The sequence below is a fragment of the Chrysemys picta genome, chromosome 11 (assembly GCF_011386835.1).
Source record: "Chrysemys picta bellii isolate R12L10 chromosome 11, ASM1138683v2, whole genome shotgun sequence".
Taxonomy (NCBI): Eukaryota; Metazoa; Chordata; order Testudines; family Emydidae; genus Chrysemys; species Chrysemys picta.
The window spans coordinates 78,747,588-78,775,019 of NC_088801.1; the positions used below are offsets into that span (position 1 = coordinate 78,747,588).

A 27,432-nucleotide genomic window follows, 5' to 3' on the forward strand; every position below is an offset into this window, starting at 1 on the left:
TCCCCCCGAACCGCCCCTCCACGCTAGGCCAAGTTTGGCTGCAGTGCCAGGGCCGAGGGTGCTGCTGTGGGCAGAGCCCCTGGGCAGGGTGAGGAGCAGGACATTGGCCATGCATGCGAGCCCTGCGTCCCGGCCTAGTTTGCCTATGTGCGGATCCGGCCCTAGTTCTGACCCTGCCGCCGGGGATCCCCCCCCACGCTGCGGTTGCTCCCCGACTCCCTCTGCCCTGATTGGCTGGGGCTGGCAGCTGCGGGCACAGAGCTGAGCAGAGACAGACAAAGAGAGAAGTTGGTGGCGAGGCTTGTGGCCTGAGGAGGAACCAACAGCCTGTGGGCGACCCTGGGCCCCTCGTCCCACCGCACTGACACCGGCCAGAGCCGGGATCCCGCTTCCCCTGCCTGGATGCTGCTCCCTCTGCTGCTCCTCCCCTGGGCATGGGGGGGCCTGGCCGGTAAGTGGGGACCCCCTTCCTGCCCTTTTCACTACTGGCGGGGTTTGTGCCTGATATAATGCCAGGCCACGGTGGGGCAGCACCACATAAGAACATAAGAACGGCCAGATTGGGTCAGACCAAAGGTCCATCTAGCCCAGTCTCCTGTCTGCCAACAGCGGCCAGTGCCAGGTGCCCCAGAGGGAATGAACAGAACAGGGAATCATCAAGTTATTCATCCCCTGTTGCCCATTCCCAGCTTCTGGCAAACTTAGACTAGGGACACATCCCTGCCCATCCCGGCTAACAGCCACTGATGGACCTGTCCTCCATGAACTTCTCTAGCACTAGTGACCCTTGCTGGGGTGCAAGAGGAGGGGGGGGAGGCAGGTTAGGGTTCAGCAGGAAACCCTGGAGCTGGGGAGCATTAACGAGACTGAGACGCCTTAATCTCTCTCCTCACCCGCTTTGTCCTCCCCTTGTTTCCTCTCCCCTCCCCCCAGCCTCCCCTCCTGTCCCCGCAGGGTCTCTCACCCTCCGGCTGCTCAAAACCACTGTCTTCCACAACGCCAGTTCTACGAACATGCAGGGGATGGCCCTGCTTGGGGACCTGGAGACCCACTCCATGAATTGCAGCACCTGCAAGATCCGCTTCCTGCAGCCCTGGGCCCAGCAGGGCCTGACCCCGAAGCAGTGGCAGGACCTGGAGACAGTGCTCCATGACTATCTGTCCAAATTCATCCTTCTTATTAACAAAGTGGTTAAGAATGAAGAAGAGCACTGTGAGTATGGAGCGGTCCCCACACCCACTAGGGAGCTGAGAACTGACACACTCACTGCAGTAACTGCTTGTCTCCTGACAGGGTGGATCAGGGGCAAGACAGCCAGTTCCTGGCCCTTGGGTTGAATGGAGCCGGTGTGCCCTAGAAGGGAATGGCCCCATTACCCATTCTCCACCCTGCTGAGCCAGTCCCCCAGCTCTGCGGCCAGGTTGCATCCTGTGCACCCTAGAGGAGAAAAGCCCCATGTCCCATCCCCTGAGCATAGGCACATGGTTTTTCACAGCCATCTGCCCTACCAAAGGCTTGTTCATGCCACTGGAACCTGGCCAGCCTGAACATTGAAATCTGACACCTTCAACACAAGAATTGGAAAGGTAAGAAATGCAGAGCTAAGCGAATCCCACCCCCACCCTCACAACCAGCTCTGCCCAGTGGGATGGGACAGACCCAGCTCACCTCTTCTCAGCAGCTCAGCCCAGTGTCTGCGCTGGGTGTCTGGTGCTGGAGCACTAAAAGCAGGTCCTCGGGCAAGACTTTCTCTCAGGAACCCCTTACCCACCTGCCCCCAAATTTGCCCCACAAAGTGTCCCCTGCACCTTGCTGGGGCAGAGCTGGTTTCAAGGCAATCTGCCTGGGCATGTGCATTTCCCGACAGTGACAGCCGGCCCTGCGATCACAGCTCACCCCCACAGGAACCTCTCGGCGACAGGCTCAGACGGATGCTCCTGGGGGGGGGCTCAGAGGTTTCTGCCTCTCCGGCTGAGTGAGTGTGCGACTCGGTGTGTCATGCCCTGGGGTACGGCTGAGGAAACAATCGCTGGCAGAGGTGTGAACTGTCTGTGGGCACAGGTGCATGTCACAGCCCTGCGTACGCACCAAAGACAGAACCAAGGCCCAGGGACTTTTGTAACGCTGGGAAGCCAGACCTGTCCTTGCTACCGGTGCAGAGCTGAGCTCAAGGGAGCCCAGGGATGTACGTTTTTTGAGGCTCGGGGCCATAATTTTTCTCTAGAGCATCACAAAGCACTTTTAAAAAAAAGTAATATTTAAAAGGCAGGTGATTTGGGTGGGGGTCTGTATCACAGAAAACCCATGACCAAGGGACCCCAAATTTGCACCACAACCTCTGTCTAAGGCCCCGATATAGTGCAGCGATTTCTGAGCCAATCTGACTATGTGTGTGGACCTCAGAGCACTTTGAAAACATCAGCTCTAAATAGAAACCACAATGTGCCTTAACTCCATCCAGAACCGCCCCACAATCCCGCTGCCATCTTGTGGCCAAACATCCTCATTCCACCTGACATTATGTCTTTATTCCCCCATCTTTCTATTTCTGCCCCCTACCTCTGGCCCCCGGTGGCCTCCTAATGGCCTGTCCTCATTGCCCTGCCATTCTTGTTCCAGACCCCTTTGTCATCCAGGTCTCCATCGGCTGCGAGCTCCACCCCAACGGCACCTCACGGCAGTTCTGTGACGCCGCGGTGAACGGGGAGGATTTCCTCAGCTTCAATGTGGACGTGGGCGCCTGGGTCGCTCAGCACTGGCATAAGCTGGCCCTCAACTCACGGGATTTTCTTAACCAGGATAAGAGCACAATTGCCATAGTTCAGTTTCTCCTGAGAACAACGTGTGTCAATGAGCCCAAGAGCTTTGCCCAGTACGGGAGAGAGTCTCTGGCGAGACAAGGTGAGGCTGGACACCGCTCCCTGCTCACTGAGATGCAGCCACCTCTGGGGTGGGCTTTTTAAACAGGGACCCCTTGTCTTGTGTACAAATGCAGCTCTATCTGGGCTGGAGCGCAGTAGTGATTTCACAGCCGCACCGCACAGCAGTTTAAGACAGGAAGTGAAGGGGGATTCCGTCAGCAATGGTAACTGCGGTATTGGGGTCTGGCCAGGACAGCAGGGCCAATGCCTGACCCCGGGGAATGGAGCTGGGCTTGGCTAGTGAGTCTCTGAGGCTCAGGCCGAATCGTCCCCTCTCCTCCGCCCCGTCTCTCTCCTGTCTCAGAGCGGCCGGTCGCCGCGGTGTTTGCCCGAGCGCCTCCCCCAGCTGGGACCCCCGCGCCGGTACTGCTGGTTTGCCGGGTCACCGGTTTCTACCCCCGGCCCATCCACGTGGCCTGGCTGCAGGACGGGGAGGAGGTGGGGCCGGGCGGGCGGCTGAACTCCAGCGGGATCCTGCCCAACGCGGACCTGACCTACCAGCTGCGCAGCTCCCTGGCCGTGGGGCCGGGCGCCGGGCACAGCTACGCCTGCCGGGTGCAGCACAGCAGCCTCGGGGGCCGGAGCCTGCTGATCCCCTGGGGTAGGTGCACGTCCCTGGGGGGGGGAGGGGAGGGTCGTGGTCTCTGGGGGCTTTTCCTGCACATCTCAAGCAGGGCAGGGTCCAGGCAGTGGGACTGGGGAGAGGAAGGCAGAGCGGGTGTGTGGGGTGTGTGGGGATGGATCGGGGGGAGCAGGGTGGAGGAGCTGAGGGGAATGGGACAGGACTGCACAGGAGGAGCAGGGTGGGGGCTGAGGGGAGAGGTAATGGGATGGGGTGGAGAGAGCTGTATGGAGTGTGGCAGAGGGGAGACAATGGGGCAGGGCTGGGGGGGGATTGGGGAGAAAGGCAGGAGTCCAGAGGCAATCGGACAGAGGGGACTAGGACTCGTGTGCAGGAAGTCTGAGGGGGTGGGAATGTGGGGGGAGCAGTGAGGGTGGGACAACGGAAGACAATGAGGGAACAGGGTCAGGGTGGGGGTCTGAGGGCAGTGGGTCGGGTGGGGGCAGCAGGGGGGACTGAGGGGGAGGCTGAGGGAACAGGGTCAGGGTGGGGAGGCTGAGGGCAGTGGGTCAGGTTGGGGGAGCAGGGAGGACTGCAGAGAAGGCTGGGGGAAGAGGGCTGGGTGGGGGTCTGAGGGCAGTGGGTCGGGTGGGGGCAGCAGGGTGGATAGTTGTGGAGGCCGAGGGAACAGGACTGGGGTAGGACAGGGCTGAGGACTCTGGGTTGGGGTAGGAAAAGGAGGGGGGACTGTGGTGGAGACTCGGGGAACAGGGTTAGGGTAGGGGACAGCTGATGGCAGTGGGTCAGGGTGGGGGGAGTAGGGCGGACCGTGGGGGAGGCTGAGGAACAGCGGTGGGGTGTGGCAGGGCAGATGGCAGTGGGCCAGAGTAAGGAGTTGGGGGGACTTCAGGGGAGGCCTTGGGAACAGGGTCCAAACTCCTGCCCCGTTCCCAGCGCATCACCCCTGTGTGTTACAGGGCACAGCAGGTCCTGGGGCCCTGGCCTGGCCGTGGGCATCACCCTGGGGGCTCTGGCTGTAGCCGCCGTGGCCGTGGTGCTGTGGTGGAGAATGCGCAGGTGAGTCCTCTCCCTCTCTGGGGTGGGGGTGGGGAGGCCGTTGCACCCCCTAACCCATCCCCTCTGCTCTCTCCTTCCAGGGGCCACCAGGATGTCCCACCAGAGGAGCCCAGCGCCTGAGGATGCAGCACCGGCCCAGGTGTGGTGATCGGCCCCTCTCCTGGGGACATGGACCTGGGGGCTGAATCCGCACCTGGCTCCAGAGCTGAGGGCCCTGAGGCCCCATCTGGATCGGGGCCCTGGGAGATTGGGGCACTGGGAGATCGGGGCACTGGGTGAGGGGTGGGAATCTCACCCCGCACCCCCAGTGGTGTTTATGCCGAGGACGCTAACACAGAAGGGCAGCAACGACCAAGGAAAAAACCCGCAGATTGGAACACAAGGCCGCCTACATCAGCACGAGCACCTGCCCTGCTGGGAGCCGGGAAAGCGCCAGCCTGCAGAGGACTAGAGGAGAGTGAAAAGGACGCCAAGGCCATGGCTGGCCACGAGTGCCTGTGTGTGGGAACAGGGTGAGTGCGACCTGGGCTTTATGCGCAGGAGGACGGGGAATAGGAGCAGGGCGGTGGGTCACCTCTGTGTACGGCTCTGGTGTGACCAGCACTGGCTCTCGGGTCCAGTCTGCCCTGCAGAAATGACATGGAGACACTGGAGGGGCTCAGAGAAGAGTTACAAAGATGAGTCAAGGCCCCCAAACCTGCCTGTTTGTGAGAGCTGCATGGAGCTCCATGTAGTTAGCCTAGCGGGAGACATCGACGGAGGGGCTTGCTGCGTCTCCAAGGAGATTTGATACGAGAGCTTCCTAGTCTAGCCGAACAAAGGGCAGAGGGTCCTGGGTCCTGCAAAGCATTGCCCAGCCGTGCGACTGCCAGGCAGAGTCACTGGGGGCACCCTAGAGCCTGGCAGAGAAAATCCCCCGTCCGTCCCGCTAGCCCCACGGCCAGAGGCTGATTTCTCTCCCCTCCCCCTGCAGGACTCCTGAGTTAGATCCCGGGTGTCGGATCCCCAGCAGGCAGGAGTTTCCTGTCCGTCTCTCTCAGCACCTTACTCAGCCTGGAGAATGCAGAACCGGGGGCCGGTCCCTTCTCGTCACCCCGCACTCTGCCACGCGCCAACCCCCGCTGCCTCTGCCTGGGGATCCAGCCCTATCCCTCAGTCCCAGCATTAACCCTTTCCCTGCCCCAGCTCAGCCCCACATCCCTCTCACTGACTCTGCTGCCTTCAGGGAACCTTTGGGAGCCTCTGATCCAAACTGGAAGGAACGAAGCATCTGGGGCTCCAGGATCTCCCAGGGGCTGATTACACCCAAAGCAGTGACTGTGGGGACCCCAGTGTCCCTGGTGGGAGGGTCCGGCCGTGCCATGCAGACGGCAATACATAATTAAGAGTTGTTTCTGGTCACTCAGCAGGTTTTATTACAGGACCTCCACTCTCCTCCTACAGCTGAGGATAGAGCCCAGAAGTCCTGGCTCCCAGCCCCCCGGACTCTGCTGTAACCCTGTAGACCCCACTCCCCTCCCAGAGTTGGGAAGACAACCCAGGAGTCCTCACTCCCACCTCCCAGCCCCTTTCTCAAACCCACTTCCCAGCCCCAGCCAGGACTATTATTATTGCTGTTGTAAGCAGAGTCTGAATGAGCTCTCTCCTGACAGCTCATTGGTGGTGAGCTGTGGAAAAGGCCTTCATGGGGGCTGATCTCGTTTGCATGGGCCCACCCACCCTGCCTAGGTGCTCAGCATGATGGGATTGCTGGCCTAAATGGTCACTTTTGGCTGGTCTGGGATCCCCGGTCTTTAAGGTGCCACTGGCCTCCTCATGGCTTTTGTGGATACAGACTAACACGGCTGCCCCCCGATACCGGTCTCTTTGTTACTGGGGCAGGGGCAATAAAGGGTTGTTATCCTGGTTGTGTGACTCAGGGACAGCAGAACTGTACTTGGCATTTTCTGCTTGAGGGACTCACCCCCAACTCAATGGCACTCGCTAGGCAGGAGACATGGGTTCCAAAGAGCGGTCAGTTGAAAAGGTGGGCAGGTGTATGGGGTGGGGTTGGCTGCCTTGTGACCACTGTTTGCACTTCTCTAATAACAAAGCTACTTTATATTCAACTGAGGGTCTTATTACAAGCTGCAGCCCCTGCTACCTAGCTCTAAGGATTAGACCTGCTTTGGGACATGGTTTCTGATGCAAGAGGCTGCCTAATCCGCCATTGCTTACTGTACCCCGGCAGTGAGGCTCCCCCACTAACAGCAGTAATCACTGAAAGGTGAATTGGTAGATGGCAGGTAAAGAGCTGTAGTTGGTGACTGAGTGGGTGGCTGGTGGGGAGGCCTAGCTGGGGGTGGGGGCCAAAGCAGAACCCCACAGAGGAGGGCGGCAAGTGAGCAGCAGAGCGAGTAAGCTGCCTCCTTACCCCCCCCCCTTTCCCCCCGCGTGGGAGGCGAATTCTACAGCTGCACCTCTGAGCTCTGGGCCTGCACTGCCCAAGGACAGCAACAGTGAGTGGGTGGGGTGCAGAGAAGAGACGGGCACGTTTTGGGTTAGACTCATAGACTTTAAACTTTAAACACGGCTTTGGTGGTGGGTCTTTGGCTCATGGTTTATGTTTTTTATAAACCCTGTTTGTTTCCCCAAATAAATGCCACATTATTTCCCTCCTTTTATTCAAAGGGTTTTTTTGCTACACTCAGACTCTGTGCTTGCGAGAGGGGAAGTGTGGCCTCTTAGAGGCGCCCAGGGGGATGGTGTGTAATTCTCCCAGGTAGGGTTGCCAACTCTCCCAGACTGGACACCATTGTGTGGCGCTGGCATCCCCATTTGTGTCAAAGGCATCCCTAGTCACAGGTCACTGGGGGGGGGGGCTCGAGCCAGTTCTGGGTTGTATTGATGAAAGGGAACCCCTAGATACTGAACCCGGCCCTTGTGGCTGCCAGGTCTGACGGGCAGGAGGGTTGCACTGGATTACTGCTGGGCCGAGGAGCCTGGTCATGCCCAGGACCCCTTAGTGCTTGGGGCTGCCCAGATGCAGAACAAAAGGATGGAAGCTACCCCCAGAGAGCCCGTGGTGCCCCACACCCAGCTCTGGAGATGGGCCCTGCCCCCAGGAGCTCTCAGCCCAGCCAGCGAGTTGGAGCGGCCTCCCCGGCGTCCCGTAGTGTTGTCAGGGCTCCGTGTGGGTAGCTGGGCCGATGTCCCAGGGCCAATCTGCTTGCTTTTCTGGGCATCCCAGCTCAGCCTGAACACCCTGAGAGGATTCCCTCTGGGTTCCCATGGCCCCTGCTGTACTCTCTCCCTTTGTGTACGTAGCTGGGCCTGCCCCCTGCCCCCGGGGCCTGGCTCCTGCAGTCCCCGGAGGGGCCCGCTGGGCAGTGCCTCCCTGCAGGGTTTACTGAATGGCACAAGCCAGCGCCAGCTCCCTGCAGATCCTGGATCCCACAGCACCCTCACATGTCCAACGTGCCCCAAACGTCCAGGGCCGGTGCAACCACTAGGCGAACTAGGTGGCCACCTAGGGCGCCTAGTGGTTGAGGGCGCCTAAAAGCCCGCTCAGGTGAGGAGGTGGAGTGGAGGTGAGCTGGGGCGTGGGGGGCGTGGGGAGGGCTGTCTGCAGTAACTGGGAGGGCGGGGGCGAGGCGCACAGGGGAATCGCTTCCTGCCCCAGATCACCTCCACTCTGCCTCCTCCACTGAGCACACAGTCCCCGCTCTAATTCTCCTCCAATCGGCGCCGCAAGCCTGGGAGGGGAGGAGAATTAGAGCGGTGCCGGCGCACTCAGCGGAGGAGACAGAGCGGAGGTGAGTTGGGGCGGGCTCCCCGGGTGGGGTTAGCTGCCACGGAGGGGGGATAGCTGCTGCGGGGAGGGGGTGGACTCCCCGGGTGGGCTCCCCGGGTCAGGGGGTGGCGGGCTGGGTTAGCTGCCGCTGGGGGAGCTCCTCGGGTGGGGGGGCATCATTAGCTGCCGCGGGGGTGGAGGGGGGAGTTAGCTGGATGGGGTGAAACTTCCTTGCACCGGCCCTGCAAACGTCCCAGGGGGAGGAGAATCCCAGGGCCCCCATCCCGGGGGAGGGATAGCTCAGTGGTTTGAGCATTGGCCTGCTAAACCCAGGGTTGTGAGTTCAATCCTTGAGGGGGCCACTTGGGGATCTGGGGCAAAATCAGTACTTGGTCCTGCTAGCGAAGGCAGGGGGCTGGACTCGATGACCTTTCAAGGTCCCTTCCAGTTCTAGGAGATGGGATATCTCCATTAATTTATTATTATCTCCCAGGGCCCCGATCTCCTAGGGCCCTGATCTCCCAGTGCCCCGATCCAGACAGGGCCTCAGGGCCCTCAGCTCTGGAGCCAGGTGGATTCAGGGCCAGGAGTGTGTGGGACTAGAGGGGAGGCAGGAGGGCACCACTGGAGCTCAGACTCTGAATGGTCTGACTCAGGTTTATGGGGAGCCAGGGGCTGGGCTGAGAGACGGGCAGGAAGTTCCTGGGTCACTGGATTCGAGCCTGAAGGGGAAATTAAAGCAAATTGTGAATCAAAATTCGAGTGAAATCCTCCAGTGCCACGTCATCATGGCCCCACTGGGAGTCATTTCCAGGGCCGCTGGCCCCATCCCAGAGCCATTCACCTTTCTTATTCCTCAGGCAGACGAGCAATCCCAGGACCTTGAAGACCAACCCCAGCACGGAGCCCCCGACCCCAGCCAGCATCGTGCCCCGGCAGAGTCAGCCCGTGCCTCTGTGGAAAGAAGAGCACGGGTGGTTTAGGCTGAGCTCAGCCTCTCCTTCCCCTTGCGCTCTCTGCCCCAGAGGTGGGGCAGGGCTTGACCCAGGCCCATCCCCCGAGGGCTGCCCCTGTGGGCTCAGGGGCTGCCCTACACCCAGAGGCTCTTACCCCAGTGCGCCGCGAGGGGGTCCTGCAAGCTGATGTGCTCCACCTGGCAGGTGTAGATGTCCCCGCGCTGGGGGCTCATCTCCAGCATCACCAGGATCTGGAAGGTCCAGTCTCCGTTCTGGAGCAGCTCCGTGGACACCACCCCGCCCGTCTGCTCCTGCCCGTTCTTCAGCCACTTGATCTCAATCCCCCCGGGGTAAAACCCTGACACGGAGCAAACCAGCAGGTTGCGATGCGCTGGGACTCCGATTTCATGGGGGAAACTTTCACCTTGGACTGAATTGGGAGAAGCGGGAGAGAGAGAGAAATGGGAAAGGAGTGAGAGACAGAGCAGGACTCAGAGAGACCAGGTTCCAGCTCCTATTTTTACAATCTTCCTTCACCCTCGGAGCATGAAGAGATTATCACAGATCAGGGTGAAAGTACCATTGTTAACCTTTGGTATTCCCCCATTGTCCCTGTCTGGGGGACACCTACTGAGACAGCTCTGACAATACCTTGCAATGTCCTGGACCAGCCTTATGGAATTAAGTTAAACTTTATTGAATTAAATATTTGAGGAGTTCATTGTCTTCAAAATGCCGTGGTTTAAGTGTTGTTATGGAATTGTGTGTAACTTCTAGGCAACATGACTAACATGATCATGAACGGATTGATTTCATGATTCTAGGGAAAGGAAGGAGTGAGAGCAGCAGAACTGGGACAGTGGCCTTCAAAAAATCAGACTTCAGCCAAGTCAGAGAGCTGGTAGGTCAGGTCCCAGGGGAAGAAAATCTCAGGAAAAAGGGAGTTCAGAAGAGCTGGCAGAGTCTCAGAAAGACAGGATTCAAGGCACAACTGCAAACTATCCCCATGAAAAGAAAAGATGGAAAGAGTCTGTCACAGAGTCACAGGGTCTGGTCTATGCCCCAGCCTGTGACCGGGACGACCCCTTAGTGTGCCGGGCCCCAAGGACCCACCCAGTTCCATAGGGGCAGGCCTGGGGCCTCCAAGACTCGGACACTGGGCCTTTGGCACCAGCAAACCCTGTCTCTCTCCTTTGCTCCTTGCAACCAATCCAGCCCAGGCAGATGCCCACGGGAGGCTTGTGCGGTATTTCTGCTGGGCTCCGTGCTGTCGGTGAGGACTTGCAGTGACACAGGCAGTCTTTTCCAAACAAGGGAAACATTTATCCGTCCCCTGGCCTACAGAACCCGAAAGTCCTGAGGTTAGCAAAGGGGGTCAGAAGTGAAGCCGTCGTGTACCCTGGCCAAGGCAGTCCCCTGAGAACCCAGCCAAGCTGTCATGGACTCCCTTTCTCGCGCTCTGTCCGGGACTGAGCTCCCGTGTCCCGCAAAAGGGTCCCCTTCTTCCAGTCACCTGGCAGCTTCTTCTCCAGCCGTTCCCTGTTCCACCTGCTGGGGGTTCCTGCTGTTTGGTCTCGATTGTTCATCTCTTTGTCTTGCTGCACCTTCTTTTGGTTTGGGTCTGTTTCAGCCAGCTTTTCTGATGACTATAGTCACTCCGCCAGGCAGTGAGGTGACACACACATCTTCTGTCTCCTGTGCTGTTCCAGGAGCAGTGCTGACTCTATCAATGTGACGTACAGAGGGAGACTGAGGCAGACCTAGGATTCATAACATATATCACAGAAAATTCCCACTTCATCACAGAGGCCAACATGGCTCCATCAGGAACTCTCTAATCACCTGAAAATCAAAAAGGAATCCTACAGAAAGTGGAAAGATGGACAAATTGCTAAGGAGGAGCACAAAAGAACAACACAAGCACGTAGGGATAAAATCAGAAAGGCCAAGGCACAAAATGAGTTACACCCAGCAAGGGACATAAAAGGCAGTAAGAAGAGGTTCTTTAAATACATTAGGAGCAAGAGAAAAACAGAGGAAAGTGTGGAAGTAGAGAAAGAACTGACAGAGATTTGAAGGGGATTTCAATGCAAACAGTCCCCTCTGTGAGCAAGAGTCAAGCTAGCTGTAACCCTAATAACGCGAGATTTGTAGAAGTGAGGATTGTGTGAGGCAAGTGGGAAAGAACTGTGTGAGAAGTTGTTGCGACCTTGTGTTAGATAAGTATGGAATGTGGACTAGAGTCTAAATAGAGGTGAGAAAAATAAGATATCAGGATGACCTATGTATAAACAAAACGCAACTGTTGCTCATTATTGTATGTAACTAAAGTTATAAATGCTTGCTGTAATTGTTTAACTAGAGCGAGACCTGTTTTGCTCTCTCCCTCCATGCAATTGCTAAAGATAATAAAGTATCTGACTTGCTGCACCCAACCTGAGAGTGAGAACTCTGTTTTTCTCAGACAAAAGTGTAGGTCCTCTGCTTAGCGGGGAAGGAGAGCTAATACCTGACAACAGCAAGAAGACTGAGGTGTTTAATGCCTATTTTGCTTCAGTCTTCACTAAAAAGGTTAATGGTGGCCAGATACGCAACACAATTAATATTAACAACAAGGGGGAAGGAACACAAGCCCAAGCAGGGAAAGAACAGGCTAAAGAATATTAGATACGTTGGATGTATTCAAGTCCAAAGGTCCTGATGAAATTCCCCCTGGGATACTTAAGGAAGTAGCTGAAGCAATCTCAGAACCACTAGCCGTGATCTTTGAGAGCTCGTGGAGGAAGGGTGAGGTCCCACAGGACAGGGGAAGGGCAAACCTAGCACCTGTCTTTATAAACGATACCGGAACAAATTATTAAGCAATCCGTTTCTAAGCCCCTGGGGGATAATAGAATTAGAAGGACTAGCCAGCTTGGATTTGTCAAGAACAAATCATGCCAAACCAACCTCATTCCCTTCTTGCACAGGGTTACTGGCCTGGTGGACAGGCGGGAAGCAGGAGACATGATGGATTTTGATTTTCGTCAGGCTTTAGACACAGTCCTGCTGGACGTTCTCATAGGCCAACGAGGGAAATGTGGGCTGGATGAGATGACAGCCATGTGGGTGCACAACTGTTTGAAAGTCCATACTCAGAAAGCAGTTTGCAGTTTGCTGTCAAAGTGGGAGGGTGTATCTAGCGGGGTCCCCCAGGGGTCAGCCCTGGGTCCAGTACTAATAGCTTCATTAACGGCTTGGATAATGGAGCGGGGAGCCCTACGACATTAACTCCACGTAACGCCCGCGGGCACTGCGCTCTCCGGTCCCGTCTAGGGGCTGATGGAGGCGGATGGAGGTGGCGCTGGTGGCTCAGGCAGTAGAAGCTCCCGCTTGAATCTCCAGAGATTGAGGATTCAATTCCCCCGGGAACCACCCACACAAGATATTGAGTTACGGCCCCACTCACCTCTCCCGCCGTTCACCTTTCCCCCTCCATCGTCCTGTGGCCCTGGCTACAGCATGTATCCACTGCCGGGGCCCGTCTTTTCTCTAGCGCCCCACTCTGGCTGCTCGGCGAGCCACCGGCCCAGCGCTGTGATGGCGGCCTAGACCCCCACATCCCTAGGGAGGAATACGAGCTCCAGACAGTGCCAGCTTTGGCTCTGCGAGGGGGACGGGGAGCCCAAGCTCTGGGCTGGGCCCAGCTTTCCTGCTGCACTTCCCCAGAGCCAGAGGGGATGTCCCAGTGTCTGCTCGGCCGCGCTTTCCTCACCTGGCGGCTCCGTGCAACGAGCCATGTGACTTCTCAGCACCGTCCCCAGCCGAGCCCCAGCGCCGAGGTAGGACCCAGCCAGCCCCCAGGGCTGCTCCACAGGGAAGGGGATGAATCAAGAGACTTGCCCAGACCACCCAGACCGAGAACTTCTCTGCCCAGCTCCGAGCACCAGCGGATGGTGGGGACGAAGGTGCTGTCCCTGTCCGGGAAAGGTTGGCTCCTGCCCTAGACGCAGAAGGGGCTTCTCCCCTTTCAGACTCCTAGATCCCCAGGCCGGCAGGGACCATTGTGACCCTCTAGTCTGACCCCCTGTACAGCGCAGGCCAGAGACCTGCCCCACAATAATTCCTAGAGCAGATCTTGGAGAAAAACAGCCAGTCGTGAGTTAAACATCGCCGGTGTGGGAAATCCACCACAGCCCTGGGGAACTTGTTCCACTGGTTATTTACCCTGTGAAACATTTCCCCCTCATCTCCAGTCTGAATTTGTCTATCTTCAACTTCCAGCCACTGGATCACGTTATGCCTTTGTCTGGCACATTGAGGAGAACCATTATCCAATTTCCGTTCCCCTGTAGGTACTTACTGGCCGGTAATCAAGCCATCCCTGGGGCACAACCTGGAACTGTGGGACCACTGTGCCCCCTTCCCTCTCCAGCCTGGGCTGTCTGTCACCGAGCTAGGCCAGGGACAAGCAGCAAACGCCTCCGGGTGCTCAGCATGGGAGCCCCACGCCCAGCTAAACTGCAGGAATGCTCCGGCAGCCACTCATGCATCATACGCAGAGAGGCACCAGCCTTGCAGCCCAGCACTATCCCGTCTGACACGGCTCGAGACTCCCTTGGACACTGCAACATCGGTAATTCGTCCGCCACCTCGACACAGGGTAGTGAACGGGCGACACCCCTTGTTAACCTGAGCCGAGATTCTCTGAGCACTTCCCCCAAAACCCCACTGGTTTAGGTAAAAGATAACACAGATTTATTAACCACAGAAAGCCAGATTGTAAGTGATTATACACAGAGATAGGGATCAAAGTTGGTTATATAAGAAATAAAATCCAACTTGCAGTGTAAATTCTACAGACTAAGCAAGATTCGAATCAAGCAGTTTTTCACCTAAAGGGCTGTGTCACCCTGGGCCGCCTCCACCCTGTAAGTGCCTCTGAGTCTGTCTCTGGAATAACCGGGAGTCCAGCGGCACCTTAAAGAGTGACTAACAGCTTGATTTGGGCACAAGCTTTCGTGGGTACAAACCCCACTTCTTCAGATGCATGGAGTGAGGATGACAGATGCAGGGGTAAATATACTGACACATGACGAGAAGGGAGTTACCAGTGGAGAACCAGTGTTGATTGAATTGGGGTGGAGTGGGGGCACGCAGAGCAGGGGCGGGGAGGGGCGGGGGTTTGGGAGAAGGGGTGGAGTGGAGGCACGGCCTAGGGCAGAGGGGGGGTGTCCCAGGCCCTGCACCCCCCTAGGGATGGCCCTGGGCAGGATGTTGAGCTCTGGCAGCTCCGATCTTGGGCCGTGTCCTGGAGTTGGTTCCAAAGAACTTCCAATTTTGACCCCAGTTTATAGAGTGAAACTTGCGTCCTGCTTAGCTGCACCTTCACCAGCCATTTTACTCAAGTCTTACAAAAGAATTCTTTGACCAATCCTAACATATTGCAAACAATTCTCTACCCAGTCCTACCCCTCCGCCTTAGTTGATTTAAACTTGCAAAATTAATTATGCAGAGACAGGAATAATGAAAGAACCAGACAAACCAGACAGAAAAACAATGGAGAAGAGGGGCCCATACAGTAGGGTTACCATTCGTCTGGATTCCCCCGGACATGTCCGGCTTTTAGAGTTAAAAATAGATTCGGGGGGAATTTGTAAATGTCCGGTTTTGGGCAGTTAGGGTACAGGTAGGGGGTAGGATCCTGGGGGGGCAGTTAGGGTGGGGGGGTCTCAGGAGGGGGCAGTTAGGGGACAAGGCACAGGGAGGCTTAGGTAGGGGGTGGGGTTCTGGAGGGCAGTTAGGAGCAGGGGTCCCAGGAGGGGTAGTCAGGGGACAAGGAGCGGGGGGGCTGTCAGGGGGCAGGGGTGGGGAGAGGGATCGGAGCAGTCAGGGGACAGGGAGCAGAGGGGTTTAGATGGGTCGGGAGTTCTGGGGGGGGCTGTCAGGGGGTGGGGAGTGGTTGGATGGGGCGTGGGAGTCCCGGGGGTCTGTCTGGGGGTGGGGATGTGGATAAGGGTTGGGGCAGTCAGGGGGCAGGTAGGGGGTAGGGTCCTAGGGGGCCAGTTAGGATGGGAGGAGGGTCTCAGGAGGGGGCAGTCAGGGGACAAGAGGCAGGGAGGCTTAGGTAGGGGGTGGAGTCCTGGGGGGCAGTCAGGGGCAGGGGTCCCAGGAGGGGGCAGGCAGGGGACAAGGAGCAGGGGGAGGGTTGGGGGTCCTGAGGGGGGCGGGAAGTGGGAGGGAGTGGAAGGGGCAGAGGCGGGGGTAGGGCAGGACTGGGGCGGGGCTCTTCCCGTCCTCTTTTTTGCTTGCTGAAATATGGTAACCCTACCATACAGGCAAAACAAGAAAGAGGTAGAGATTTTATAACCACAATCGTTGATAAGTGATTTCTTGCCAGACAGATGCCATCACATAAAGTTTTCTTTAGCCATCTTAAGATCTGTTTCTTTATCTGGTGATGATAGATCCTATTAGAACAGGAGCCTCCCTCGTCGCCCGATAGTTCATTGGTTTGGTATCATGTAGAGGGAATGTGAGGACCTGCCTTTCTGCTTCTTGGCTCAGGGCTGCCGCGTGCCAATGTGGCTGCAGAAAATGGCCTCAGACCTTACAGCAGGGGGGCTGGGAGCCAGGACGCCTGGGTTCTATCCCTGGCATTGGGAGGGAAGTGGGGCCTAATGCAGGGGTGGGCAAACTTTTTGGCCCGAAGGCCACATCTGGGTATGGAAATTATATGGCGGGCCAGGAATGCTCATGAAATCGGGGGTTAGGATGCGGGAGGGGTGAGGGCTCCAGCTGGAGGTGCGGGCTCTGGGGTAGGGCCAGACATGAGGAGTTCAGGGTGCAGAAGGGGGGTCTGGGAGGGGGCAGGGGGTTGGGGTGCAGGTGGGGAGATGAGGGCTCTGGCTTGGGGGGTGGGGTCTGGGGTGCCGGAGAGTGGGACTGAGGGGTTTGGAGAGTGGGAGGGGGATGAGGGCTGCAGCAGGGGGTTGGGGTGCTGGAGGGGGTGAAGGATGCAGGCTCCGGGCGGCGCTTACCTCAAGCAGCTCCTGGAAGCAGCGGCATTTGCTCCCTCCGGCTACTACGCGGAGGCGCAGCCAGGAGTCTCTGCTTGCTACCCCGTCCGCAGGCACCGCCCCTGCAGTTCCCAATGGCTGCAGTTGCCAGCCAATGGGAGCTGCAGGAGCAGTGCTTGGGGCGGGGGCAGGGGCAGCGTTGCGGAGCCCCCAGCTGGCCCTACACATAGGGGCCAGAGGGAGGACATGCCGCCGTATCTGGGAGCTGCGTGGGGCCACGGCACACACTCCCCGGCAGGAGCTCGAAGGCCGGATTAAAACGTCTGAAGAGCCAGATGCGGCCCCTGGGCCGAAGTTTGCCCACCCTTGGTCTAGTGGGTTAGAGCAGGAGGGCTGGGAGCCAAGTTTTTTGAGCCACCAAACTCCTGCCCCCCGCTGTAGGCCCTGTCTCCACACCAGGGTATGGGGGGGGGGCACAGGGATGAGAGCAGGGCCCCATTCTGTCTCTGGCCCTTTCCCACCCTTCCCTGACCCCCCAGTTCAGCCCAAGGTGAAAGTTTCCCCCACGAAATCGGGGTCCCAGCCCCACTCCCACCTGCTGGTTTGCTCGGTGATGGGGTTTTACCCCGGGGGGATCGAGATCAAGTGGCTGAAGAACGGGCAGGAGCAGACGGCCGGGGCGGTGTCCACGGAGCTGCTCCAGAACGGAGACTGGACCTTCCAGATCCTGGTGATGCTGGAGATGAGCCCCCAGCGCGGGGACGTCTACACCTGCCAGGTGGAGCACATCAGCCTGCGGGACCCCCTCGCGGCGCACTGGGGTAAGAGCCTCTGACTGTGGAGCCTTCAGGGGATGGGCCTGGGTCAGAACCCCTCCACCCCCCCGGGGCAGAGAGCCAGGACGTGAGAAGGGGAACGGGAGGCTGGGCTGAGCCCAAACTCCCCAAGCTCCTGTTTTCACAGCGGCGCAGCCTGACTCTGCCAGGACCCCGATGCTGCCGGGGTCGGGAGCTTCGTGCTGGGGTGATCTCCCTGGCGCCCGGACTCCTCACCTACCTGAAGTCTAAGGGAGGTGCCTGGCTCTGGGCGGGAACCGCAGCACCAGGGTGTGTGGTCAGGTGGGCTGCGGGAATCGGGGCCTGGGCTCCCCGTGGCAGACACACCGTAATCTGGTCCAGCAGGGTGTTGCCAGCACAGAGTGCCCGAGACAAAGCAACAGCGGGTCCGTTGCCCGGTGTGCTTCGCGCCAATAAACACACCAGGGGGAGAAGCAAACAAAATTTATTTGGGATCCCAAAGCGGTGCAAGGAGACTGGCAAGTCTCAAATCAAGCACACTAACAGGAACAGTTTTTCTTCTTTTATACATTTTGCAGTTAAGCCTCACCCCCCCTTTCCCCTCTAGCCCGCCCTTTCTCCCCCCCATTCCTCCCTCTACCCCTCCCGTCCCTGGTAATAGTTAAGTCATTCTTGGCAGCTATAAGCCTAGCTTGTTAGTAACTTCTTTAAACCGTTATCTTGTCCTTTTCCCTGCAGCCAGAAACATGCAGGCCTCATTATTACTGCTTGAGCAGGGGGTTGCACACAGATAACTGGTTGCTTACATATTCCAATTGCACCTGGCTTTTGAGGTTGATTAGAGTTTAAACATGGAAGGATAGAGTTTGGTTCACTTAGGCCTAGTGCAGGAAGGCTTCATTGACACTTAGTGGCCTTCCACCCTCCCGAGTTACCTAGGGTGAGGCCTAGTGACATCAACAACTCCCTCCTTTGAGAATACTCAACAAGCTTTTGGCTGAGTTTTCTCATATTCTGTGGACAAGATATGATTAAGTGCTATGAAGCTGGGGATTTCAATGAGAGGGTATGCCGGGATTTTTGAGGAACGGGGGGCACAAAGCTTACGGAGGAGCATTTTAAAACAAGCAATTAGGAGGAGGGTGACCAGGCACAATACCACACCAGTGAGGAGGAGACGCACAAGGCCACCCCCCAGTCCTCCTAGGTTGGGCAACCAACTTCAAAGGGAATCGAAAACTGTGGGTTTCCTTTCCTGGGCCTTCCACTGCTTGAAAGCCTGTTTGGCCGACAGGACGTGCTTATTAATGTCCTGTGAGTTTTCCGGGACCTAAGTACAACATTCATTCCCAATAAGGGCACACACCCCGCCCTGGAGGCTAAAACATAATCTAAGGCCTGTCTGTTTTGCAGGGACAGCAACCGGAGCTGGTATAGCTCTGAGTTAAGGCTCTTCTCTATGGCCAAGGTTTCATTGGCGAATGTGGTGAGAAACACAGAGAGCCTGCGATAAAATTGGGTTAGTCATCCCACCCCATGGGATGGGAGGAGGATTATACCCAACCTGTCTCCTTCCTTAATGGGCTCTGAGGTGGCATACAAAGATTTACGCTGCCTGGGGCAGCCAGGGGTTGTCCCTTAATGCATACTGGGATTTAATGGTACAGTTTTGTCACAAGGGGGTACCCGAGGTATTTCTTCCCCTACTGAACCATCCCCAACAGATATCTGACCAATTTTGGGGGACCACTCTCCAGGGTAACCCTGCTGCGTGGTGCAGGATTTGGGAGCATACTCAGCAGTTAGAGAGGTTAAACTCTTGGGCAAAGCAAACCTTCAAGGACTCATATGTGTTTGTTTCCAAGTTAGTAGGGATCCCTTTCCATCCCACATGTGCCTGGGGGGAACGGGAGGTAATGAGAGGAGTGTCCCTATGGCAAAGAGTACCACTGTGGCAGACCCTGGACCTGAACTCATGCTGGGCAGGTGACCCTAGGGCCTAACAATTACAATTCCCCAAATACCCACAAAATATCAATTACCAATAGTAGGCAGATTAAAAATAAAAGGACCAGGCCACCAGGTTAGGCCGGCCCTGTGAGAGTAAACACAACCAACGCTTAGAGTTTTCACGGGGAGTGCGCTGCGACTGTCCAAAGAGACCACAGGGCATTCCCAGCAGGCCTTATTGTCTTTTGAATAACAGTTTAAGTCTCAGGTCGTCGCTGGTAGTCTTTTTCCGTAGGCTGGACGGTCCACCGTTCAGGAGCGGGCACTGCCTTCAGACGGGAGTGATTGAATCCAGTTCTTGTGTCCCTTGACCTTTGCTGCTGTGTGGGAGACCAGCAGGACGGTGTGGGGTCCCTTCCACTTCTCTTGGAGAGGCTTGTTCTTCCAGGTCCGAACGAGAACGGAATTGCCTGGCTGCAAGGAATGGACAGGGGCATCCAGAGGGAGAGGCTGCAAATCTCTGGTATACCTGTGGAGAGAACAGAGAACAGCAGACAGACAGCACATGTACTGAGATAAAAAGCCACACCCCATTTCCCACTCCCCTGCCAGAACCGGTGTACCGTTCATAGGCCATGCCCTTCCAAACATAATCTCGAAGGGACTGAGCCCTAACCTGCCCTTTGGGAGAGCACGAATGTGGAGCAAAACAAGGGGTAAGGCATCAGGCCACTTAAGGGAAGCCTCTTTGCAGACCTTTGAGAGGTGCCGCTTAAGTGTCTGATTTGTGCGTTCCACTACTCCACTGGCCTGCGGTCGCCATGGAGTGTGGAGCTTCCAGGGGATTTGCAGGGCATCCGATATCTTCTGGTCGAGGGTTGTTCTTTTGGCAGACTAGACATTCAGCCTGTACCTGGGAGGCCAGGGGTCTAAGAGCCTCCCTGCCAGCGTATAATTCTTTGTTTCTTCACCAGGGTCAGTTCTTAATGTCTTTTGTAGTCAGGAATTCCTGGACTTTGTGGTTTCAATGAAGCAAGTGTTCCTTCTTCTCTTTTCCTGAAACAGTGTGGTTCAGCATCATACAGGGGAGAGGTTACTAGCACATCACCCTGTCTTTAAATAGGCTTATCATCAGTCGGAGAGTCCTCCCGAGGTGGAGGGGTCTTTTTACAGTGAGAAGCCTGGGTTCAGGTGGACAGTTCTTGGTACTTCACAGCGGTGTTGGTGGTTAACAGGACTTGGAAAGGGCCTTTCCAGTGTGGAGCCAAAGCAGTTTTTCGTTGATGGACCTTACGTAGACTCAGTCTCCTTATTTCAATGAATGGCAGGGCTGCTAGGGTCTTTGGTTAGCACTTCTTCTTTTATCTGTGAGAAAAGAAACCTAACACATTTCATTAATACCTGACAGTGTTTTGCAGATCTCATAGTTGCTTGGGCACATTTAGGCCCCCCTTTTCTTGGCTGTCAGCCAAGTCTTAGCTCTGGGCAGTGTCCTTGGATGGTGCCAGCATCTTATCTTTGGACTGAGCTTGCTAGCTGTATTTTTTCCCTCAGTTAACTCGTTCTGTTCTTTTTCCTTCTCTCCTTCTTGGCTTCTTTTAACTTAGAAAGGAAACTTCCACTCTTCACTCATACACCTTTTCCCAACAATGAACACATACACATTGCCATTATCCAGCAAAATAACTTCTATACAGAGCTTTGGAGCAACAAACCAGGACGAGCACACCCACTTTTGAGGAGTCCAACAAAGTTCAGGAGGCTTACAGTGGCTTTAAGGCAAGGGGATGAGACCCACAGCAGCAATTAACAAGTCATCCACATATTGCAGGAGGAGGACCCTGTCCTCATTTTCCTGCTCCTCCAAGTCTCTGGCCAGGGCCTGGCCGAAAAGGGTGGGGGAATTTTTAAATCCCTGGGCCAGCACTGTCCAGCAAAGCTGCTTTTTAACCCTCCTTTTGTCTTCCCACTTGCTCCACTCTGGGGCTTGCATGTCTGAGGGCTCAATTGCAAGGGTCATTATCCAGGTATTCTCTGGGGGTAAGGTGAGGGTTATTTCATCTTGGGTGAAATGCAGGGTGGCTCCTAAGCGACAAAGCAGGTCCCGTCCCAGTAGAGGTGTTGGACAATCAGGGAGGTAAACCAGTTTGTGAGATAGAGTTCTGTTTCCCAAAGCACATTCCGCTGGGGCATATACTGGGCACTTGGTTCCTTTCCCTGTGGCACCCACCACAGTGAGGGACTCTGACACAGGCAGCTGCACAGGTTGGTTTACGGCTGTTCGTGCAGCTCCAGAGTCTATTAAAAAGTCTATGTCCGAATCTCCCACCCTCATGTTTACTCGGGGTTCCAGGGGCAGGATAGTCCGTCTCCCCTGACACTCCTATTCTTGATCCTCCGCTGCCATCATAGGGGTACCTTCTCTTTCGGGGCACTCATTTTTCCAATGTCCCTCCTTCCGGCATCTGGCACACTGGTTGCGACCCAGACGCCTTTCCTGTGAGCCAGGGCACCCACGCCCATGTCTTCTCATTCCCCGGCCCCTTCGACCTTCCTGGAATTTTCCCCTGCCACCAGCCTGTACTGCTGCGACCATCATTTTCGCTTGCCTCTTTTCCTTTTCTTTAGACACAACCTGATTACGCTCCATCTCGGACAGCAGGGTCCGCATAAGGACATTACAATCATCCCAGTCAGGCTTACAGCTAGCCAGGCACCCTTCAAAGACTGAGATAAACTTGCTTGGGTTCGTAGAGAATTCCCCTGCCTGTGCCTTAAAGGCTGCTAGGTCCACTGGGTTAAAAGGCACATGGGTGTAAACCTGCATAGTAGTGGCCTGATTCCTATCTGAGCCATGTCTGGACACCACGGTCTCAGTGATCAACGGATAAAATTCCACCGAGGGGGCAATCTCTGGGACCTGAGACACCTTGTCTTTATATGGTGGGGGTGTGATAGCCGAAGGGGACACCGGACCTGCCATTACAGCTGTGGGGGGGTTCTGGGGACTAACAATAGCTACTACCGAACCTGTCGGAGTCAAATTACACTTTTGCAAAATATCTAACCTATCTCTTAACAACATAAACAACTGTACATACATATGTTCATTCCATTTACCCGTTTGCTGACAAAACAGAAGTATTTGAAGGATTGTGTTATAATTAAGTGATCCTTCCGGTGGCCACCTTTCCTGGTCCTCTAGCTGATATTGAGGCCAGTCTACTGTACAGAACCTTTTCAGTTTACTTTTAACCAACGGATCCGATCCAAACACTTTCCAGTTCACCAGAATGCATTCCAAGGGTGTACACCTTACCCTGCCTGCCATACTCTGTCCCTGCCCCATAGGGAGACACTGGGCGTCCCCAGGTCATAACAGGTAGACACTGGGCGTCCCCAGGTCAAGACAGATAAAGTCCCCACTGGACTGTTCCTACCTTATCCAAGGGTCCGGTTCTGCACCGTCGCCCTATCCATGGGTCCGGTTCCCCACCGTCGCCCGCAGCTGCTTCTCCACTACTCAAGCGCGTTGCACCGTTGTGCCCTCCGGGGTCGACCAAACCACGTCTCCGCCGAGGCCCCCGGTAAAGTCACCGGTGCGCGCTGGGCGTCGGTCGTTGCCGCAATCTGTCGACCTCCGAGAGGGGTCCGGGCAAGGCTAAATTTCAGCCTCGAGCCCCACGTTGGGCGCCAAAACTGTTGCCAGCACAGAGTGCCCGAGACAAAGCAACAGCGGGTCCGTTGCCCGGTGTGCTTCGCGCCAATAAACACACCAGGGGGAGAAGCAAACAAAATTTATTTGGGATCCCAAAGCGGTGCAAGGAGACTGGCAAGTCTCAAATCAAGCACACTAACAGGAACAGTTTTTCTTCTTTTATACATTTTGCAGTTAAGCCTCACCCCCCCTTTCCCCTCTAGCCCGCCCTTTCTCCCCCCCATTCCTCCCTCTACCCCTCCCGTCCCTGGTAATAGTTAAGTCATTCTTGGCAGCTATAAGCCTAGCTTGTTAGTAACTTCTTTAAACCGTTATCTTGTCCTTTTCCCTGCAGCCAGAAACATGCAGGCCTCATTATTACTGCTTGAGCAGGGGGTTGCACACAGATAACTGGTTGCTTACATATTCCAATTGCACCTGGCTTTTGAGGTTGATTAGAGTTTAAACATGGAAGGATAGAGTTTGGTTCACTTAGGCCTAGTGCAGGAAGGCTTCATTGACACTTTGTGGCCTTTCACCCTCCCAAGTTACCTAGGGTGAGGCCTAGTGACGTCAACAACTGTGTCTCCACTGCACTTACACACCTGGAGCTGACCTGGGCCAGCTGACCAGGGAGGGGCCCTGCCCCCAGGAGCTCTCAGCCCAGCCCAGCCAGCGACTTGGGGCGGCCTCCCCGGTACCCCGCGGGCCGTAGTGTTGTCAGGGCTCCGTGGGGTAGCTGGGCCTATGTCCCATGGGGAACCCGCTTGCTTCCCGGGCACCCCAGCTCAGCCTGGACGCCCTGCCAGGGCCCTCCTGGTTCCCATCCCCCACCCGCACCCACCCCCTTTGTGTATGTAGCTGGGCCTGACCCCTGCACCCAGGCCTGGCTCCTACAGCCCCGGGGGGCCCGCTGGGCAGCCCCTCCCTGAAGGGTTTATTGAACGGCACAGGCCAGCGCCGGGTCCCCATGGATCCTGGATCCCAGCAATCCCACGGCGCCCCCAAGTGTCCAACGTCCCCTGAATGTCCCAGAGGGAGAAGAATCCCACCCCCCACCCAGGGCCCCGATCTCCCAGGGCCCCAATCCAGTCCTGCCCTCGGCGCCCTGAGCTCTGGAGCCGGGCACAGACCCAGCCCTGAGTGCCATGTCCCCAGGAGAGGGGCCGATCCCCACGCCTGGGCCGGGGCCGCCCCCTGAGGCCCTGGACTCCCCTGGTCTAACATCCTGGTAGACTCTGGAATGAGAGAGGAGAGTGGATGGGTTAGGGGTGGGGTGTAACAGTTCCCCAACCTCCACCCCCACCCCCGAGAGGGAGAGGACTCACCTGCGTCTGCTCCACCACAGCACCACGGCCACGGCGGCTACGGCCACAACCCCCAGGGTGATGCCCACGGCCAGGCCGGGGCCCCAGGGCCTGCTCTGCTCTGTAAAACAGGGGGTGCCGTGCTGGGAACGGGGACACTCCACACAGCTCTCTCCCCCCATCCCATTCGCGCTCCCCACAGCCCCCACCCTGTTCCCACACCCCAGTCCTGTCCCGTCCCCCTCTGCTCCTCCATCCTGTTCCCCTGGTCCATCGCCCAACTCTCCCCTTCTACCTCCCTCCGCCCCAATCCCACTGCCTGGACCCACCCCCGTCCCACTCAGGACGTGCAGGGAAAGCCCCCAGAGACCACAACCCCCCCCCCCCACCCCGGGGATGTGCACCTACCCCAGGGGATCAGCAGGCTCCGGCCCCCCAGGCTGCTGTGCTGCACCCGGCAGGCGTAGCTGTGCCCGGAGCCTGGCCCCACGGCCAGGGAGCTGCGCAGCTGGTAGGTCAGGTCCGCGTTGGGCAGGATCTCGCTGGAGTTCAGCCGCCCGCCCGGCCCCACCTCCTCCCCGTCCTGCAGCCAGGCCACGCGGATGGGCCGGGGGTAGAAACCGGTGACCCGGCAAACCAGCAGTACCGGCGCGGGGGTCCCAGCTAGGGGAGGCGCTCGGGCAAACACCACAGCGACCGGCCGCTCTGAGACAGGAGAGAGACGGGGCGGAGGAGAGGGGACGATTCGGCCTGAGCCTCAGAGACTCACTAGCCAAGCCCATCTCCATTCCCCGGGGTCAGGCATTGGCCCTGCTGTCCTGGCCAGACCCCAATTCTGCCCCCTGCAGTTACCAGTGGTGACGGAACCCTGTTCACTTCCTGTCCTAAACGGCTGTGCAGTGCGGCTGTGAAATAGCTATTGTGCTGCGCCCCAGATATAGCTGCATTTGTACTCCAGGCAAGGGGGCCATGTATAACCAGCCCCTGTGCTCCACCCCAGAGGTGGCTGCATCTCAGCGAGCAGGGAGCGGTGTCCAGCCTCACCTTGCCTCTCCAGAGACTCTTTCCCGTACAGGACAAACATATTGAGCAGATAGATGCAAGTTATTCTAAAAAAAAACTGAAGCCTGGTGGACGCGCTCTTATCCCAGTTGAGAAGGTCCCGGGCGTTGAGCGCCAGCTTATTCTCCGACCGAGCGACCCAGGTGCCCACGTCCACGTCGAAGCTCACGACGTCCTCGCCATTCCCCGCGGTGTCATAGAATCCCCTCGAGGAGCCGTTGGGGGGCAGCTCGCAGCCGAGGGAGCCCTGGGTAACAAAGGGGTCTGGAACAGGAAGGGTAGGGGGATGAGGACGGGCGTCCGGAGATTACCGGGGGGCAGAAATAGAGAAATGGGGCAATAAAGGCACATGATAGGTGCAATGAGGACGTTTGGCCACAAGATGGCGGCAGGATTGTGGGGCGCCTCTGGCTGGAGTGAAGCCAGCCCGTTTCTGTTTAAAGCTGATTGTTCGAAGTGCTCTGAGGTTCATGTGCACAGTCAGATGGGCTCGAAAATCGCTGCGTTACATCGGGGCCTGAGGCAGAGTTTGTGGTGCAAATTTGGGGCCCCTTGGTCACGGGGTTCCTGAGATACGGACCCCCCCAAATGACCTGCTTTTCAAAGGCTCAGGGTACGTCAGGAAAGACCAGGAGCCTCGGCTCAGGGAGTGGGACACGGGGCCTTTCCCCTCTAGGAAGTGCAGGCTACAATCTGGCCCCAGAGCTGGTGTTTCCCCTCTGGGGGATGCCGGCTCCAATCAGCCAAAGGGCCAGGGCCAGGGCCAGGGCCAGGTGAGTGTGTCAGTTCTCAGCACCCCGGGTGGGCGGGAGAAGGGATCCCCTCAGACTGCTCCATACTCACAGCCCTTTCCCTGCTGCTGGGCTATTGTGTTCACGGTAAGGACGAAGTCGGACAGGGAGCGGTGGATCACCAGCTCCAGGTCCTGCCACTGCTTCGGGGTCAGGCCCTGCTGGGCCCAGGGCTGCAGGAAGCGGATCTCGCAGGTGCTGCAGTTCAGGGAGTGGGTCTCCAGGTCGCCCAGCAGGGCCTTCACCTGTATGTGCGCAGAGCTGGCGTCCGGGAACAGGGCGGTGAGGAGCACCTGGAGGGTGACAGTTCCTGGGGGGACCGGAGGGAAGGCTGCGGAGGAGGAAGTAACAGAAAACAAGTGGAGAACAAAGTGGGTGGGGAGAGACATTAATGCATCTCCCTGCTGACCCCTAACCCGTCTCCCCCCTCCTCCTACACCCCCAGCAAGGATCACTAACACAGCCCAGTGCTGTCCCCCGCACCCCGCAGCCCTGGCTTTACACCATCCCCTCCCCCCCAGTAGCAAAAACGGTGGGGGGGTCCCCACTTACCGGCCAGGGCCCCCCATGCCCAGGGCAGGAGCAGCAGAGGGAGCAGCATCCCGGCAGGGGAAGGGGATCCGGGCATCAGGGCAGTGGGACGAAGGGTCCGGAGTCACCCATTTGCTCTCGGTTCTGCCCCAGGGCACACGCCTCTCTGCCAAATTCTCTCTGTCTGTGTCTGCGCAGACCTGTCCCCGCAGCTGCCAGCCCCGAGCCAATCAGGGCAGAGTGAGTCAGGGAGCGGGGGCAGCGCGGGAGGGGGATCCCCGGCAGCAAGATCAGAACCAGGCCCTGTCCCACAGTCAGTGTGTGCGATGCCCCCTCCATCTCCTCCGGCCTGGGGTACCACTTTTCCCAGCACAGCCCCTCGCACCGCCCTGGGGCAATGGGGAGCCCTGACTGCCCGGGGAGAGCCCCCTGCTGCCCCCCGCGCCGCCCCCTGCAGCACAGCCCCTAGCGCCGCCGTAGGCAGGGCCGGCTTTAACAAGTGCGGGGCCCGATTCCTGGGGCAGCACTTCGAATTGCCAGCTGGGGAAGGGGAGCCGCGGGGCTGCCACGCTACGGCCGGAGCTCCAGCCAGGAGAGCGGGTCCGCGGGTTTTGCCGTGCTCTGGCCGGAGTCATGGGGCCATGGGGCTGCCGCGCTCCGGCCGGCGCTCTGGCCAGGGGAGCGGGGCCCCCGAAGACGACTGCCACTGGGGTGAGTGCGCGGGCCCCGATTCCGGGGAATCAGGCGAATCAGCCTAAAGCCGTCCCTGGCCCTGAGGCAGTGGGGCAGACCTCACTGCCCGGGGACAGCGCCCCCCCACTCAGAGCCAGGTTCACCCTCAGGCAAACTAGGCAGAGGGGGGACCCATAATTCCAGGCCAAAGTCCTGCTCCTCACCCCGCCAAGGGGCCCCTCGCCCGCAGCAGCAGCTCCAGCCCCAGCCCTTGCACCCCGAACATGGGGGAGAGATTTGAGGGGGGGAGAGAGCCCATCCCCTTCACCCCACGGGGA

At 57.7% G+C, this 27,432-nt stretch overlaps 2 protein-coding genes across 2 annotated transcripts; one reads left to right on the forward strand and one right to left on the reverse strand.

Moving 5' to 3' along the window:
• Positions 1-2,516: 2,516 nt before the first annotated feature.
• LOC135974200 (antigen-presenting glycoprotein CD1d-like) lies at positions 2,517-7,275 on the forward strand. The gene is made up of 4 exons (XM_065561246.1): positions 2,517-2,901; positions 3,226-3,522; positions 4,461-4,560; positions 4,641-7,275. Exons 1-4 carry the CDS (start codon positions 2,583-2,585, stop codon positions 4,678-4,680), a joined length of 756 nt encoding a protein of 251 aa, XP_065417318.1. The 5' UTR covers positions 2,517-2,582; the 3' UTR covers positions 4,681-7,275.
• A 10,277-nt stretch (positions 7,276-17,552) lies between these two features.
• LOC101932878 (antigen-presenting glycoprotein CD1d-like) lies at positions 17,553-26,932 on the reverse strand. Its single transcript, XM_065561231.1, has 6 exons — positions 26,444-26,932; positions 25,944-26,222; positions 25,083-25,364; positions 24,447-24,743; positions 24,060-24,159; positions 17,553-23,969 (listed from the first exon to the last, which is right to left on the reverse strand). Exons 1-6 carry the CDS (start codon positions 26,517-26,519, stop codon positions 23,669-23,671), a joined length of 1,335 nt encoding a protein of 444 aa, XP_065417303.1. The 5' UTR covers positions 26,520-26,932; the 3' UTR covers positions 17,553-23,668.
• Positions 26,933-27,432: the final 500 nt, after the last annotated feature.